The 16,629-nt window shown below is 45.0% G+C and overlaps 1 protein-coding gene across 1 annotated transcript in view; it reads left to right on the top strand.

Annotated features, from left to right (window-relative positions):
- The window catches only part of EGLN3 (egl-9 family hypoxia inducible factor 3), a 31,481-nt gene extending 18,046 nt beyond the window's left edge, over window positions 1–13,435 (top strand). Inside the window, exons 2-5 of the mRNA XM_037394407.1 lie at window positions 3,305–3,424; window positions 7,455–7,591; window positions 8,291–8,364; window positions 9,714–13,435. Coding sequence (XP_037250304.1) covers window positions 3,305–3,424; window positions 7,455–7,591; window positions 8,291–8,364; window positions 9,714–9,751 — 369 coding nt within the window. The 3' untranslated portion in view covers window positions 9,752–13,435. The remainder of the gene's footprint in view (window positions 1–3,304; window positions 3,425–7,454; window positions 7,592–8,290; window positions 8,365–9,713) is intronic.
- Window positions 13,436–16,629: the final 3,194 nt, after the last annotated feature.

The following is a 16,629-nucleotide window of genomic DNA, read 5'->3' as shown; positions in this document are numbered from 1 at the left end:
GTGCTCTTCTGGGAACAATAGTTGAAAGTATAGGAATTTTTTTTTTTGTTCTGACACTCAACTTGCTCACCTGGTAAATGACTTGATTATTATGATCTACCCTCTGGTTTTTGTAGCTAGCCCATGTGCTGAACTGGCAAATACCAATTACCTAAATTAAGTCTGGGTCACGCATCTCATCTCCTGTTTCTTGTTTGCTTTGAATGAATCCAAAAGTAGTGCTAACAGCTGGAATCCCTGCTGAGGCCCGCTTGATCTGCTCTGGAGCTGCTCCAGCCAGTGCTCTGATAAAGCTTGATATCATTTCAACAGGCTCTAGGAGGACCAGAATGATTTCCCTTCATTGTTTAAGGTTTCATTCAAATATTTGTCATGCCAGGAAAAAGGATATTTCACTTCTGCTTTTCTCCCTTCACTGCTGCTACTAGAAAACTTTTTTTCTCTTTTTTTAAAGTTAAGCTAGAGTGTGGCCAGTGCTGTTGGATTCTATGGGGAATTGTTCTACTGCTTCATCCCCTGGGACTCTATGTCGCAGTTGCAAAAGGTGCACGCTGTAAATAAATAATGCATAAATATCTGAGTCAAAGCACATATTCTGCTAAGAGAACATATTATGTGGGGGAGGCTGGGGAAAACTCTGGCCCTCTGCCCAGATTTTGGTAGTAAGTAAAACACCAAAGTCCCTTTAAGGATCTGGCCTGCAGTCTGTTCTTCTTTCAGCAGCTTTTTGGTTGTGGCATTAAAAAAATTGTAGTAATATTGGATTGATTTTTAGGCAGTTCAGTAATCTTGGAGTAATGTCTGCTCTCCAAAGAGACCTCCTTTGAGCCTCCATAATTTTGTCTTGTACATCAACTTAAAAATGAGGTATTATCAGTCAACAAAGTTTTATTCCTGCCATGCATCATCCCTCTGGTATGATTAGCAGAGTTGTGCTGAGGCGAGCCTCACGCTGGCTGGGTAAGGCGTGCGTCCCCTCGGCAGCAGCCACGCCGGCACAGCTCTCCCTGCCCGTCTGTCTGCTGGAGTCACTGCGCCCTCTCCTCTGCACTCTTGGCTCCCAGGGTGTGTTGGGGTTGCATGGCACCCCCATGTTTTGGTAGTGGGGGGCTATGTGGTGGCTTGTGTGAGGAGCTGCTGGCAGCTTCCCCCATGGCGATGGAGCCGATGCCAGCCGGCTCCAAGACGGACCCGCCGCTGGCCAAGGCCGAGCCCGTCAGCGACGGTGGCAGCGCCTGGGGGTAACGTATTTCAGAAGGGGGGAAAAACCTGCACAATAAATCGCAGCTGGAGAGAGGGGTGAGACTGTGTGAGAGCAGCAGCCCTGCCAGCACCCAGGGCAGGAGGAGGCCGGGGGGCTCCAGGCGCTGGAGCAGAGACCCCCCCGGCAGCCCGAGGTGCAGCCCCCGGTGCGGCAGGCTGTGCCCCCAGCCCACGGAGCCCCCGGGGGAGCAGACACCCCCCCGCAGCCCGCGGAGGTTCCTAGAGAAAAATCTGCTGCCTTTAGTAAAGCCTCTACTGTCAATCTCGTGTGCTGTCAGCTGTGCTTGGCAGGTTATTGTGGGTGGATCATGCAAGTGGTGCACAATCTCATCCTCGTTCTGTGGGACAGGTGTGTGCAAGACTCTTGTATCTGAAGTTAGGATGTTATGGGCTGGCTGGGTGGATGGAAAACTAGATGGGTAAAAAACTGGTTGGATGGTTGTGCTTGGAGGGTGGTGGTTAATCAGTCATATTATACCTAGAGGCTGGTAACAAATGGAGCACCACAGGGATCTCTCATGGAACCTGGCCTGTTAACCACCTTTATCAGCAACACAAAGCAAATGGCAGAGTGCACTCTCGTCAAGTGTGGAGATGGCACCAAACTGAGGGGGACCAGTTGATGCACTCAAGGGCAGGGCTGCCACTGAAAGGGCTGGAGGAACGGACCAACAGGAACCTTATCAAATTAAACATGGACAATGCAGAGTCCTGCCCCTGGGAAGAAAGAGCCCCCTGCAGCAGTACAGGCTGGGGAGCAGCTCTGTTCCCTGGGGACCCTGGTGGTCTTCGTGGGCGGTGAGCTGAACATGCCTGCAGTGTAACCCTGCACAACAGCATCCAGGGCACTGTTTACAGGAGCACAGCACATAGGTTGAGGGGAGTGATTACTGCCCTCTCCTCAGTCCTGGGGAAGAAACTGTATCTGGATACTGTGTCCAGTTTTCCAACTGAACTTAGCCCTTCATCTCCCATCACAGTTGTTGCTAATACTGTCAAGCAATGAAAGTATGTGTCAGAGGAGTGGGAACAAGACTTCTATTGCCACAGCTCTGTTGGAGTAAACTCCATGGAAGGTGACTGATATCACTTCCAAGTAGTCCCAATATTAAAGACGTGACTGAGACAAATATCAGGTATCCTGCACCAAGCAGTCTCACTTTCTCTTCCTTGCATCCTGCTTAGGCTGCAAATTGTGTGAACTCAAGTTTAATAAGTTTTTGCTCTAAAAACCCTTTTAAGACCTTGTGACTGTTGTGTGGTTTGGAGTAATTCATGTGAGGCTCGTCTCATCATTCAAGGTGAAAACTAAACAAATTATGAATTATGTGATTGTATCAGCAAGTCTGGAGATGATCAAAGAGAGAAGTATGCTTCTGAAAGCTGTTTGGTTAGTTCTGTGGTTCAGTCCATGAAAGCAAACATGCGCTGCCCTGTGCAAACACAGCACAAAGCTGCAGACTTTTGCAGACTTTGCTCTGTGGACTTCTACCCACATCTCCTGGGGACCCTCATTTTGTGTTGGACCATAGGGTTGTATATGACAGGGACTGAAAGATATGAATAGAGGAGAATGGTGGTGGTAAAGCAATCCCAGGATGTCATGCCTGCTACTTTCATTATGACTGGCAAATTGGTTTAGCAATGACTGCTCATCTTTAGAAACCCAAGCAAAATTTAGGTGAAACTGCCTTTGAAGTCGCATAGCTTGTAGAGAGAAATAAGCTTGTATCATGTATACTAGTGTTTTAGTTTAATTCAGTATTTTTGTCTCCTACTTTATTGTATATATTGTGAAATATAAAAGATATTTATTTCCAGTTTGGAATTTCACACTGGCTGACTCATCCAGTGAAAGAAGCTTGTGCAAAGATACCTTTTGTTGGTGTCTGCTGCAGGTTTTGCATTGATCATCTCAAAAAATACTGAGCCAAACTGGTGGTGGGAGAATGCTTAGCAAAGAAAAACTGCAGATGGGCAACCTGTAGGATTGATTTTTATTATTTTTTTTTTTTAAATTAACGATCTTTTTATCTTTCAGGCTATGGTTGCTTGCTATCCCGGAAATGGAACTGGGTATGTTCGTCATGTGGACAATCCAAATGGCGATGGGCGTTGCATCACCTGTATTTATTACCTGAATAAGAACTGGGACTCCAAGGTGAGTAAGCCACAGGTTTGAGGCAGAACATGAAGGAAAAACTACTTCAGAAACAGAGCTCTGGAGCTGTCAGTTGCTTCTGTGACCTCTGTTGAACTTTCAAACAGCTGGTCCATTCTTCATTTCTACATTTATTTTCTTGGTGTTTATGGCAACCCTTTGGAAGTAAGAATCTGAACTGTTCCCTTATAATTCTCTCTCCCATCCCACACACATACTGTTTTGTTGCTATAGAATGAAGCTTCTAAGCACTGGCCTGCTGGCTTTTACACTTTGTTTAGAGGAAAGAACAATGAACCACTAGAAAAGAAAACATAATCCACTAAAGAATAAGTGGATTCTGGAAGCAGAATAAAATGACAGCCCAGACTTGGGGCTCTAGTGTTCTTGATACTGTTCCTTCAGGCTAACATGAAGAAGATCTTCAAATAGTTACCGTTGTGGCTTTCTTATTTCTGAAGTGATGGGACTTAGTAAGAGCATCGAGCACATGGCTTGGTTGGTCCTCTGCATCTTTGACTCCACCAGTGGGTCTCCTGACAGAACGGTGTGCTTGTAATACAGGGAGAAAGAAACTATAAGGCAATAAAGTCAGCCTTGAATTTACCATACCTTTACGTTAGAAACTGAATAAGGGTTTGTGAAATTACAGGATGACTCTTTACACTTTTATTGTCATAATGCAACACAAACCATTCATGGGGATTATCTATTAAAAGTTGCCAAATGTTTGTTTTGTCTCTAACCTGTCGTGGCCACTCTAGTTCGGTGCTCATTAAGCACATGTAAATACTATGAACCCCCAAAAGTGAGTTCAGATTTAGAGGCAATGTCAATGAAAAACACGCTGTTTGTGAAAAACACATTCATTTATCGAGAGTACGACAGTGAAATACCTCAGTGTAATAAAATGGAGGATATGTGGGAGAATATGTGAATACCTAATTTTGTGCATTGCACTCTTACTCTAATAGTGAGGAAGCACCCAAGTGGATGAAGAAAGCTAACTGAAATCCAGGATGCTGGTGGAGAGTATTATATGTGTGTGATGGTAATCTTATGCAAATGCTGGAGGAGATGCAATATAACCATACCGGTCTTTGAAAGCAACCATGTTGCTTTAAACCTGGCCTGACAGTTTCTTACTGAGGTTTGCATGCCATGTGGAGGTGTGAAGTCGGGTCAGTGCTGGGCTGACAGCATCTTCCCTGCGCTCTGTGGTGCAGCATAAAAGCCTCTAAAGAGCTCTCTAACAGCAGCAGGGAGGAGGCAGAGTTCACCTGCATCTTTTGAAGTTCTACTGTGCGTTCAGATCGCCAGACATTTTCCCTGGCACACTCGTGGCATGTAGAAAGAGAGAAATGATGTGGTAGAGAAACCAGGCTATGCTGTAACTAGGGAAAAGACTGGCTGGGAGATGTAACAAACATCTCAGAAATGCATTATAAATCCAACAATAGAACAGACTTCAGTCTTCCCAGGGCATAAAAATTAAATCTTATGTGATCAGATGCAGGCTCTGAGATACCATAAGGAGGATCTAGCAATTGCTGGGATGAGGTGGAGCAGCTGGGAGGAGGCTGGGCAGGTGGAGCAGCCTTACCTGCCTTCTGGTATTCCCTGGTTCTAGAGATGTCACTGGGAGCTCAGGAGTTCCCCAGTGTTTGTTACAGGTCCAGTGTTGTCTTTATCTTGGTTCATTTACTTTAGCCAGATGTTTATCCTCATAGAATCATTAAGGTTGAGAAAGACCTTTGAGATAAAGTCCAACCATTAATCCAGGGCTGCTAAGTCCACCGCTAAACCACATCCCTAAGCACCGCATCTGTGTTTTTTAAACCCCTCCAGGGATGTGATTCCCCCACTTCCCTGGGCAGCCTGTTCCAGTGCTTCACCACTCTTTCAGTGAAGAAATTTTTCCTAATATCCAATCTGAACCTCCCCTGCTGCCGCTTGAGGCTATTTCCTCTTGTACTGTCCTTTGTCTGGGAGAAGAGGAAGAGTCCGACCCCCACCGGCCCGCAGCCTCCTGTCAGGCAGCTGTAGAGAGCGATAAGGTCCCCCCTGAGCCACCTTCTCTCCAGGCTAAACAACCCCAGTTCCCTCAGCTGTTCCTTGTAAGACTTGGGCAACAAAGCTGGTGAAGGGTCTGAAGCACTTCTCTGGACATGTTCCAGCACCTCTATGTCCTTCTTGAAGTGAGGACCCCAAAACTGAACGCAGCCTCACCAGTGCTGAGTACGGGGGGACAATCACTGCTCTTGTCCTGCTGGCCACACTGTTTCACGTAGCAGCCAAGTTGCTGTTGGCCCTTTTGGCCACTTGGGCACACTGCTGGCTCATTCAGCCAGCTGTTAACAAACACCCCAGGTCCTGTTCCTCCAGGCAGCTTCCCAGCTGCTCTGCCCCCAGCCTGTAGCGCTGTGTGGGGCTGGTGTGACCCATGTGCAGGACCCGGCACTGAGCCTTGTTGAACCTCATACAACTGGCCTTGGCTCATCCAGCCTGTCCAGATCCCTCTGCAGAGCCTGCCTGCCCTCAGGATCAGCACTCCTGCCCAGCTTGGTGTCATCTGCAAACTTGCTGAGGGTGCACTCGACCCCTTAGTCCAGATTGTCGATAAAGATACTAAGCAGATCTGGTGCCAATACTGAGCCCTGGGGAACACCATCTGTGACCAGCCACCAGCTGGGTGTAACTCCATTCTCTACCACTCCTTGGGCTCAGCCGTGCAGCCAGCTTTTTACCCAGTGTAGAGCACACCTGTCCAAGCCACAAGCAGCCAGTTTCTCCAGGAGGATGCTGTGGGAGATGGTGTCGAAGGCTTTACTAAGTTGCAGGTAGACAACATCCACAGCCTTTTCCTCACCCACTCGGCAGGTCACCTTGTCTTAGAAGATCAGGTTTGTCAAGCAGGACCTGCCTGTTATAAAACCTGAGCTGGCTGGGCCTGAACCTTCAGTTGTCCCGCACATGCACTCAGGATGATCTGCTCTGTAACCTTCCCTGGGACTGAGATCAGGCTGATCAGGCCTGTAGTTCTCCAGATCCTCCTTGCATCCCTTCTTGTATGTGGGTGTTGCACTGGCTAACCTCCAGTCTGCTGGGACCTCCCAGTTTGCCAGGTCTGTTGATAAATGATGGAGAGCGCCTTGACAAATTCCTCTTCCAGCTCTCTCAGTACCCTCAGGTGGATCCCATCTGGCCCTATAGACTTGTGCATGTCCAAGTGGAGCAGCAGGTCACTAATTGTTTCTTCCCAGACTGTGGGGACTCATTCTGCTCCTCCTCATCCCCACCTTCCAGCTCAGGGGGCTGAGCACCCAGAGGGTAACTGGTCTTGCTATTAAAGATTGATGCAAAGAAAGCATTAAGTACCCCAGCCTCTTCCTCATCCTTTGTGGCAAAGTTCCCCCCCCAACACATACATACTAAAGGATGCAGGTTATCCTTGGCTGTCTCGTGTCTAATGTACTTGTAAAAACTTTTTTTTTTTTAATCTTTTATGGCAGTGGCCAGCCTGAGTTCTAGCTGGGCTTTTGCCTCTCTAATCTTCACCCTGCGTAACCTCATGATGTCCTTATAGTCCTCCAGAGTTGCCTTCCCCTTCTTCCAAAGGCAGTAAACTCTTCCTTTTTTTTTTTCCCCTGAATTGCAGCCAAAGCTCTCTGTTCAGCTAGGCCGGTTGTCTTCCCTGCCAGCTCGCCTTTTGGCACGTGGGGACAGCTTGCTTCCACACCTTTAATGCTTCCTCCTTGAGGAACATCCAGCCTGGGCCCCTTGGCCCTTCAGAACTATATCCCAGGGAACTCTGTCAGCCAATGCTAAAACATTATAAACTCTTTGGGAAAAACAAGGTGGCCAAGAGATTTAGTGTGTCATTTTTCTGGTGTTGTCATATAGCTATCTCTGTTATCATTAGATGTTTATTCCCCGTTTGTCGGGTGCTGAGGAGGGAGAAATAAGTAATTGTTCACATTGGTGTGTGGGTGTTCGTAGGTGTAAAATGCAACCTTTCATTTTCTTTCAGCTGCATGGTGGAATACTTCGAATATTCCCAGAAGGAAAGTCCTATGTAGCAGATGTTGAGCCAATTTTTGACCGATTACTTTTTTTTTGGTCAGATCGAAGGAACCCACATGAAGTCCAGCCTTCTTATGCAACCAGGTAAGTAGCATATTTGGTATTGATATTTGGCCGGGAGAAAACAAACCATCCATTTTACCAATATTTGTACCTAAAATTATGGCCATCATTTGTTTGTTTAAGTACACATGTGCATTAAAAATAGATAGTTGGATTTGGAGTATTTTCTGTTTTTGAGTTACTGGGGATTCTCTCTTCAAATGAGGAAGAACAAGCTTGAATGATAAGATTCCTTGTGTGATGGAAAAAAAGCTGTTTTACCATTGACAGGAGATATCTTCCAAGCCAGGCACAGCTATTTAGCTGGGAGATTCTGGGTTATACTTTTGCCCTCATAACACTATAGGGATTCTTGGGGCTACCATCTGTCAACAGGCTATGAAAAGCTGATGTGACGCAGGGCAACCCCTAAGTTGCCTGCAGGCGTCCCAGAACAGAAAAACCAGGCAAAGGTCAGTAAGCTGCTTTTGCCCTCTGTAACCAGGGGCTGTGCATCTTTTATGCCTCCAAGCAGAAATTCTCACCTATATTTCAATCTTACTTAAGAAAACACATTTCAAATGCTGTCTGTATGTGTCTATAAAGACGTGCCGTTTGCATCTTGTTTTTTTATCTTCTAATTGAGTTTTGGTTTTTTGCTTTCTCCATGAGCGTAGAGCTCCAGGACTCTTACTTTAATAGTGAAAGTTGAAACAAATACAAGATTTCTTTCTTTTATAGATATGCCATGACTGTGTGGTATTTTGATGCTGAAGAAAGAGCAGAAGCCAAAAAAAAGTTCAGGAACTTAACTGGTATGTTTCTTTTATATGTGTTCACCAGAAAGAATGTAGTGCATTTTGATACTTTCGAAGTCAGAGACAGACTGGGAATAGCTCTGTAGCTAGATGGGTGGGACATTCATTTTCAGAAAGCTCTTTCATCTCTAATCACTAGTCAGTTATTTTATGTGAAGTAGAGAAATAGTGACAGCAGAAGATTCAGGCCTGTCCCTAGTATCCATGATGAGTGTGATGGGGAACACGGGAGAGGTGATTTCTGATTTCTCTCCCAAATGGGCTGCTGAGACCGAGATTTTGTCCCACCCCAGGTGGCTGCTCCAGTCACTGGGAATCTCTAAGCTCTTGTTATTTGGGAAATATATTTTGTCTCCTCCAAACTTTGTTTACAGAAAGTCATGAGACTTACACCATTTCATAATCATGTCCTGGCCGAATAGGTCCTGTCTTCTGTATTAGTGAAAGGCAGCTGGGGCCTGCAGTAGTGCAAAAGGGATTTGTCTTTAATATAAAAGTAATTTCTGAGGGAGCATATTCATGATGACCTTGGAACGTAGAGATTATGAGTTGGAAGGGAACTAAGTTTAGAATATGTAAGTTCGTCTCTTGGCGAGTAGTTGCTAGAGTGATCATGGTGGACTTCAACAGCTGCCTACATTCAACTGGGTCTCACAGAAAGCTTAAAGTCAGCCCAGAGGCATTTCTGCAGAAGCCTGGGAAGAGGTGACCTCAGCTTTCCTAATAGCAGCCACGCTGCCATAGTAATGGCATGAGTAATGGACTGAGTTGTCCACATGTGCTTCAACACCCTGCCTGGGGCTATGCTCCAAGGTTTGCTGTTTGGAGGTGTTTGAGATCTGGTCTTCAGGGACTGCCTCAGGCAGTTCCTCAAAATACAATGTGGAAGGCACTTGTCTCTTAAAATGTGTGCTAGGCAGCTGGGGAGCAGCAAAGTCATAATTAGTCAAATGCTTTTCAGAGCAGAAGGTTGTTATCTCTCTAGCTGGTATGCAGAGCTTCAGCCTTAAAGGGGATCAGGAGCAAGGGGCCAAGAGTGGAGGGGGAAAGCATCACAGATCTAGAGTCTGAAAGTTCATTGGGCTACTTAAATACTTCATGAGTTACCTTCAGTTTCAACAAGGCAAACCCACAAAACTTTGGCACGAATATCTTAATTCATACACGCATCATACATGGATTCATACAGCATCTCAGTCCATGTAGTGAATTCGTATCACAAGTCTGAAATAGAAAGTGCTGACCACTGAAAACAAACCAACTTTATTCTGTTTCTGAATTTTCCAATGAATGTTGTCAGAACCCTCTGGCTAACTGCCTCTCCTTCTTTCATCTTTTTGATGTAGATGCAAGGAAGAAAGAAGCGCCTCTTAATGAAGACTAATCAACAGTTCCTGAGCTCTTCGTGAGGAATTAAGATCCCAAAGATGACTTCCGTTTCCAGCAAACATGGGCAAATTCTTGTTATACACAAGAATGTGCTGGTTGTGTCTAGCATGTGCATTTTATATTGATGGTACTTAAGGCAGCCTCCTGTCATGCGTGCATCTGGCAGAAGAAAAACTTGGTTTTGATTTGCCTTTTGCTGGAAAAAGTTACCAGGGTTTAAAAAAAAAAAAAAAAGGGGGGGGGGTATCATTAAGCCTAGTGGTAGTGGCTCAGCCAACTGGCTTTTGATCTCTCTCGTAACCAAGATAACGATCATTGGAACTAGTGGTAAAAACCTGAGTCTTATTTGCACTTTATGGGGGAAAAATAATCTAGCTCAATGGGAGGGAGTTTTACAAGTTTAGAATTTGTGGCAGACTGCTAATGGGCAAGGAGAGGTATTGGCAATGTGAAATTAAACTGGATTGTTGTAGAGTGTTTTCTTATGGTCTGTCCCACATGGGCCTGTCAATGTACTGTTCATCACTCTGCTGCACAGAACATTGGCTCAGCTCTTCAATACCACGACTTTCCAAACAGATTTTTGTCTACACAGTCATTGCATTTCCTGGAGACTGTCTGCTTTTCAAGAGTCAAGTCCTAGCTGTGCAGTTGCACTGCCCTTTCTGTCCCAGGACCGAGGGAGAAGTAGTTGTGTATTTGTCCACAGCTTTGTTAAACCATTTCCTTTCTGTTCTGAGCAGGATGGGCTGTACTTTTTCTATTTTCATGGTTTTGTAAAGCAGCTGTTTTCTCCCAAAAGTTTGGTAAACTTGGAAGGCTGGTGGCACACAATGTCTTGGCACTAAAGGCCAACACAACGGTAAGGTTAAGTGTTCCTTTTGTGACTTGTCCATCTGTTTTGTATGACACAGATATGAATCTGAAAGGAAAAGATACGTCTGGCAGTCTGACAAATGTATGATAAATAATGGGTAACTCTGACTTGATTTCTATGCTGGTTATCCTTAGTTAACACACTCATTTAACTTTGCACACATATGTAATTTGAATGAACCAGCAATTCAGTTTCAATTGATCTGTTACGCCAGGTAACTATTTCTGCTGTGCCCAAGCCACAAGATCAGAGTTATTCAAATGGCAAAGCACCTTTTTTTTTTTTTTTCCCCCTCTCCATTTTTTTAAAAACTTATTAGACTCAATGAGTAACTGGTAAGCTATCTCCAATCTGCCTAATCTTCTACAACCAGCACTTAACTATGCAGTTCAGAATAGCTCTTAATGAAGCTGGGAGCTGGCAGTGGGTGTATTTATTACTCACGCTAATTGTTCTCAACCTAATATTCTCACTTGCATTCATTTTTTTTTTTCTGGCTTTGTCAGTGTGTGTCAGACCCTACTAAATGTTCCAAATAGGTGCCCTCTTCAGTGTCCCATGTTGTCTGGTGCCACTTGCCTGCAGCAGTGAAGGTGATCTGAACCACCGGCCCCTGCACCAGCTCACCGTGCTGTGCTGGGCTGTCATGCTAGTGACGGGTCCGCGGGCCAGCTCTGTCCCACTTGAGCTAGGGAACGAAAAGGTAGTGTGCAATGGTAACTACTAAATGTCAGTGAAAGAAGGGCAACAACTGTATAGGACAGAAAAGAACCAACTTTCATGACATAAAAATGGTAATAGAAATGGAGTATTTTTAAGCAGTTCTGTCTCTTTATTTAAAAAAAAAAAAAAAAAAAAAAAAGAAAAGAAAAGAGAAAGCTGGGCATCCTTCAGCCTGCCCTTGAGTTCTGAATGTAAATACAATAGTGCTAACAAATCCCTCATTCTCTCTGGCTTCTCCCGGAGATCCAGCTATGGTCTTATGGGCTAGACTTTGTTTAGCCTGACCACCATGCACCTTAAGAGAGGATTATGAGGGACCACGTGTGAGAACTATTCTTACAACTCAAGACTAAAAGACCCCCAAATAATCTGATAAATGTCCTTTAATATTAGAAAAAAAACATTATTCCACTACGGTTGCTTCTGAGCAGCACAACATAGACTTGAAGAAAACTTCAGGGTAACTTGAAATTCTCATTCTGTAGCGTTCCTATGGGAGGAAAATGAGTTAGGGCTCTTCCCAGAGAGTGAGAGGTAACCCTCTGAAAAATGGGAGGTGTAGAAGAAGGGGGCCCACATTATGATTATTTAAAAAGGAAGGGGGGAACCCAACCTGTTGTACTACTATGCAAAATTGATAACGGCATGTTAATTTGAAATTCTAACATGATTTTAAAAGGGGGTAAAACAGCTAAAACAGAGCAGAACAAGTTTTGCCTTTAGAAACTGTAATCTTAAAACAAATGCACTAGAAAGAGATGTTAGCATACATCTCATTGGAGGCCAGAACAGTAGAAAAACTATAGGGTCGGAGGAGAAAGGCTTTGTATAAAGGTTGGAAAAGAAAGGTACTTTGGTTACCGCTATTGCTACCACCTGGCTTCAGCAGAGGTCAGCAATATGTGTGTGATGGATGGAGCAGTATAGATGCATTTATTGTAAATAAAGTACATATTTTCATTTTTAGCCAATATCTTCCTGATCGAGATAGAGCAATTATTCTGTGGCAGAACGCATTGTCTTTTTCTTTATTAACACATATAATTAAGTACAAAAGAGGTTGAGGGCACAGGATTTTGAAACCAGTTCCAGGCCTTTAGCTTGTTTCCAAATCGGTGAGGTGATCTCCTGGAAGATGCTGTGGTTTAATTAGGGGGGAGGGCATTTCAAGGAGACTTTTCCCTTTCCTTGTTTTGTCTTCATGGCAAACACTTGGAAACATCTATGGCTCAACAGTGCTTGTCACCCGGTTGTGAAAAAGAGTGTTGTTATCTCTAAGACACTTTTAATTTTTAGTCCTCCAAAAGCTTTGCTATTTTTTGGTTTTTGTTTTTTTAACCTTTAGGTAATGTGCCTTCACCGTTCATATCTGTGAAGATGTTACATGCCACATGTGCATGTGATGCAAGTTTTTCATGGCTCTTTAAGAAATATGGTTGCCTTTCCAAATGCAATTGCATTGGCAAAATATGCAGAGCCACTAAGCCACAACTTCCAGCAGGTGGTTTTTGTTGTGCAGGGAGGAAAAAGGCCAGGAGACAGTACTGAAAATCAAGAGACTATTTTTATTCTTAAACCTGTAGCCACTGGCCTTTTGAGCAAAGTAGCCTCTAATAAATCTTATTTTCTCTAGATTACTTCTGATTCTATGAGGAATGGCCTCGGCAAAGTAGTGTCTAAAAAGATCTGTTCTTTTTTCCTTCTCTCTTTAAACGGTTTTAGTCCTTTCCTATTGTATTTTTAAAAATGTTGGAATATATTATATGTATGTTGTTGTTGTTGTTGCAAAATAGCTGGCTCTAACACCACTTGCATCTAGAAGAAAATGTATCTATTTGCAGGCAAATAACTAGTTCTACTTTGACTGTGATGTACTCCCAGCAGATATCTGAGAGTGAGTTATGACTACATCTTCTCTTGTCAGGTTGTATGCTGGTCAACAATGCTGGCACTTTGCATCAGATTGATATAGAAACCCCTTGTAGTATTTTACCATACATCACATTTTGTGTTACTATTAAAAAAAAAAAAAAAAAGGCAAAACGTGGCAGGAGTCAATAAACACTGGGTCATGTTAAACGTTGTCCTGTGCAAATCTCTTCGTCTTGTGTCTCACCATAGCTAGGGTTGCAGCAGGTGGATGAAGGGTGGTGGTGATGCACGGAGGTGACACCAAAGTCCCCAGCCACCGCTGTGCTCCGCTGCCAGGGGGAGCTCTGTTTGTTGCCATCAGCTTGGCATGTTTCCTTGGTCGCTTCCTGCTATTTTGAAGTTATTTACCTTGCTAGTGACCCTCTTCTTGAAATGCCCATTTGTTTTCACACTCCTGTTGAATCAGATAACATTATCGTGATTTAATTGTTGTCTGGTAAGTTTTATTTTTAACAACATTCACATCCTCCTCCTGCTACTTTTCCAGCCCAAATCCCACAGTTTTCTCCTGCAGTCGTGGGCCAGGCTTCTCCCTACTCCCACTAACATTGCAGTTGAATGAAAGCCAGGACATTTTTTTTACTGGTCTGTTAAAATGCTGTGAACTTTTTTGATTCTTTTGCAATATTGTGAATAGTGGGAGTTTCCCCCTCTATGTAAAAGATGCTTTCTGTTGTGGAAGGCTTGGATTTAATTTTGCTGTTGTTGTTAAAGAGAGGAGAGAATTGTAGGTAATTTGCCACTTTTTTAAGCATTTCTTTTACACCAAGGAGTGCCTAGAGCACGTGGAGAAGACCTAAGGAAAGCAGAGGGGTTTCTCTTCTGCGCATGCTCCTCACCGACTAAGGGTTTGTGGGGACAGCTGAAGAAGCAGCTGGCCATCCAGCTGCCAAGGACTTATCTTTTCTCTGAACTCTGACTAAACTTTCTCTAAGCAAATGTGCTTGCAGTAATTGTTATCTTACAGCTATTTAGGGGTCTTTTTCCTCCCCCACCTACCCAATGGGGCATGGCTAAATATACTTGCACTGACAATTCCCATGACTCTTGAGAATGCATCTGATATCAGAGGTTGCACTGAAAATTATGAAGTAGTGTGACAGTGGGAGAGGTTAGTAAAAATTGATTCTCCTTTTCCCACATAATTTCATCTCTGTGGAGTACTTCCACTTCAGAGAGTGGGTAAAACTCCCATCCTCTTTCACAAAGGGTAGATGGACGTTTCTTTTTTAATCTGTCTTGTGGAAAAAGGAGCTAACTTCATCTGCATGTGTGCTTATTTGAAACAATGCTGGAGGTGCTAAATAAACTACACTAGGCCAACAGCAATTCTCATGCGGTGGCAAACCCAGTCCTTGCCAGCATGCGGGTCTGCTCCTTTGCTCGACACCCACAGTGGTAAACCTTCCTTCTAGCGGTGCGAGAGGAGGTGGTTTGTGGTCCCTGATCTTAGCCAGCACCCTGGAGACTGATTTAGCAGGAGAGGAGTCAGAGTGTGGCTGCCTGGTCCTAAAGGTTTTGGGAAAGTGTTAATCTGTCTGGCTTTTAAAAACCTACTGTATGGCTGGCTGGTGAGAAGCGTGGGAAGAAAAACCCTGTAGTCTAAGCTAACAGAGGTCTGAAGATCACTTGTGGTTACATGTGGCTGCTCTTACTTTAATTTTGACGTTTTTCTCAGCTCATACCTGCTGAGTGTCTTGTGCTAAAACACCTCAGAATAGCAAAATTGGAATGGGGGTTTGAACTAGAGCACTTAAGGGGAAAGAGATCTCCAAACAGTAGAGTCAGTACATTTAAACAGAAGGGTTTCCCTGCCTGAATGTGTCTCTTTTTTCCCAACTCTGTCAGTCTGATTAATAAAAAATACTATCTCCCCTTACAAGCCTTGCCTCTCTGATACAGCTGCTACTGTTTAGTAACTTCCAGAACTGTGGACTTAGAGCATTTTTCTGGTCCCTGATGCCCCATGAGCTATGAAGCATTGCTGCTACATGATCTTTGAAACACCATAATGCTGTATGCAGCACAGATTTCTCAACTGAGAAATCATCATCCCGTTCGGCAAAGAAGCAGCAGAAGGGACGACTCGACTCAGAAGAGGTCTCCTTTGCCCTACGGAGCTGGTGGCACTGCTGTGTCAAGGTGGTTTTGTTACACTTATCCATTAACAGGACGTATGACAGCAACAGGTGAGAGCAGACCTGGGCTAGCACAAGACTTGACCACAGGGTTGTGGTGTGGGCTCCGGAGTGGGATGGACAAATTTGCCCGGCACCCTGGGAACAGCAGCCGCTGGCACTGAGCTGTGCTCAGGACTAGGCATGTCATCCTGCCAACCTGGAAGAGCCCAGGAATCGGCTGGGGAGTCTGATGCAGGAAGCTGGGAGTGGGAACCCTAGCATTTATGCATTTGGGGGTTAAAACGTGGAACTGTGACCACCCTCCACAGGCTTTGCCCCCTCCTGGCAGAGGGGACCGACTTCACAGCTCCCATCAGGATGCTGGGGGGAGGGAGCAAAGCCATCCTCCATCCAGGCTTTTCTTTCTGACCAGAGCATTACACAGGTAGGTATGGGAACTGTGTGAGGGATCAATCAGCAGCGAGTTAAATACCCTGTCCTGGGAAGCAATGAATCTCAGCTTTGGAGCAGCGCTTGTCCAGGAACTGCAGATTGAACTGGGACTGTGCAAAAAGGGGGCGTTTCACCTCATCTTCAGTGTTTGTGGTGGCCTGGCTGAGATGTTTGTGTGCCTGGGCTGCTGGCTGATGTAGCGTTCAGAAGTGCGTGTCTCTTAGATGTCGGTGCTAGGGAGGGAACTGTAAATGCAACCTGTGGGGGCTGCAGCACCCAGTACTGCACCCTGCATCTTGTAAGTAATGCCTACATCTTGTAAGCAGTTAAAGAGTCAAATCCCTCCAGTGCATGGAAGCAGTAAAAAAAGAAGTTTTACAAAAATATTAAAAGATTTAGGATGGTGGCGCATATGGGAACTGGCAGGGGCCATTTCCCCTTCCATGACAGCTGTTGCAGCTGGAGTTGGGAGGAGAAGGATCTCATTCCCCCTAGGCACTGGGAAGTCACTCACACATCTCCAGCCTCCCAAGAGAGTGCCCGAGTGCCTCGCTCGGTGGGGAGCACAGGCACATCCCAGCCCTGGCTACGTGGGGTGGTGATAGCATCGCCAGTGCTGGTGAGCTTTACAGAAGGCTGGGTGAGACAGACTCCTGGGTGTAGCCGTTGGTGTAGACAGACTTGCCACCCCTCACTGGATGAACCACGTGACCACCCAGTCTCCTCTGGCCACCCTTCTCTGTAACTCCTGTCCCACCTTCCTATGGC

This window comes from Falco rusticolus, chromosome 7 (genome assembly GCF_015220075.1).
Source record: "Falco rusticolus isolate bFalRus1 chromosome 7, bFalRus1.pri, whole genome shotgun sequence".
Taxonomy (NCBI): domain Eukaryota; kingdom Metazoa; phylum Chordata; class Aves; order Falconiformes; family Falconidae; genus Falco; species Falco rusticolus.
The sequence above is the reverse complement of the archived record's forward strand: the minus strand, read 5'-3'. Positions and strand labels throughout refer to the sequence as shown.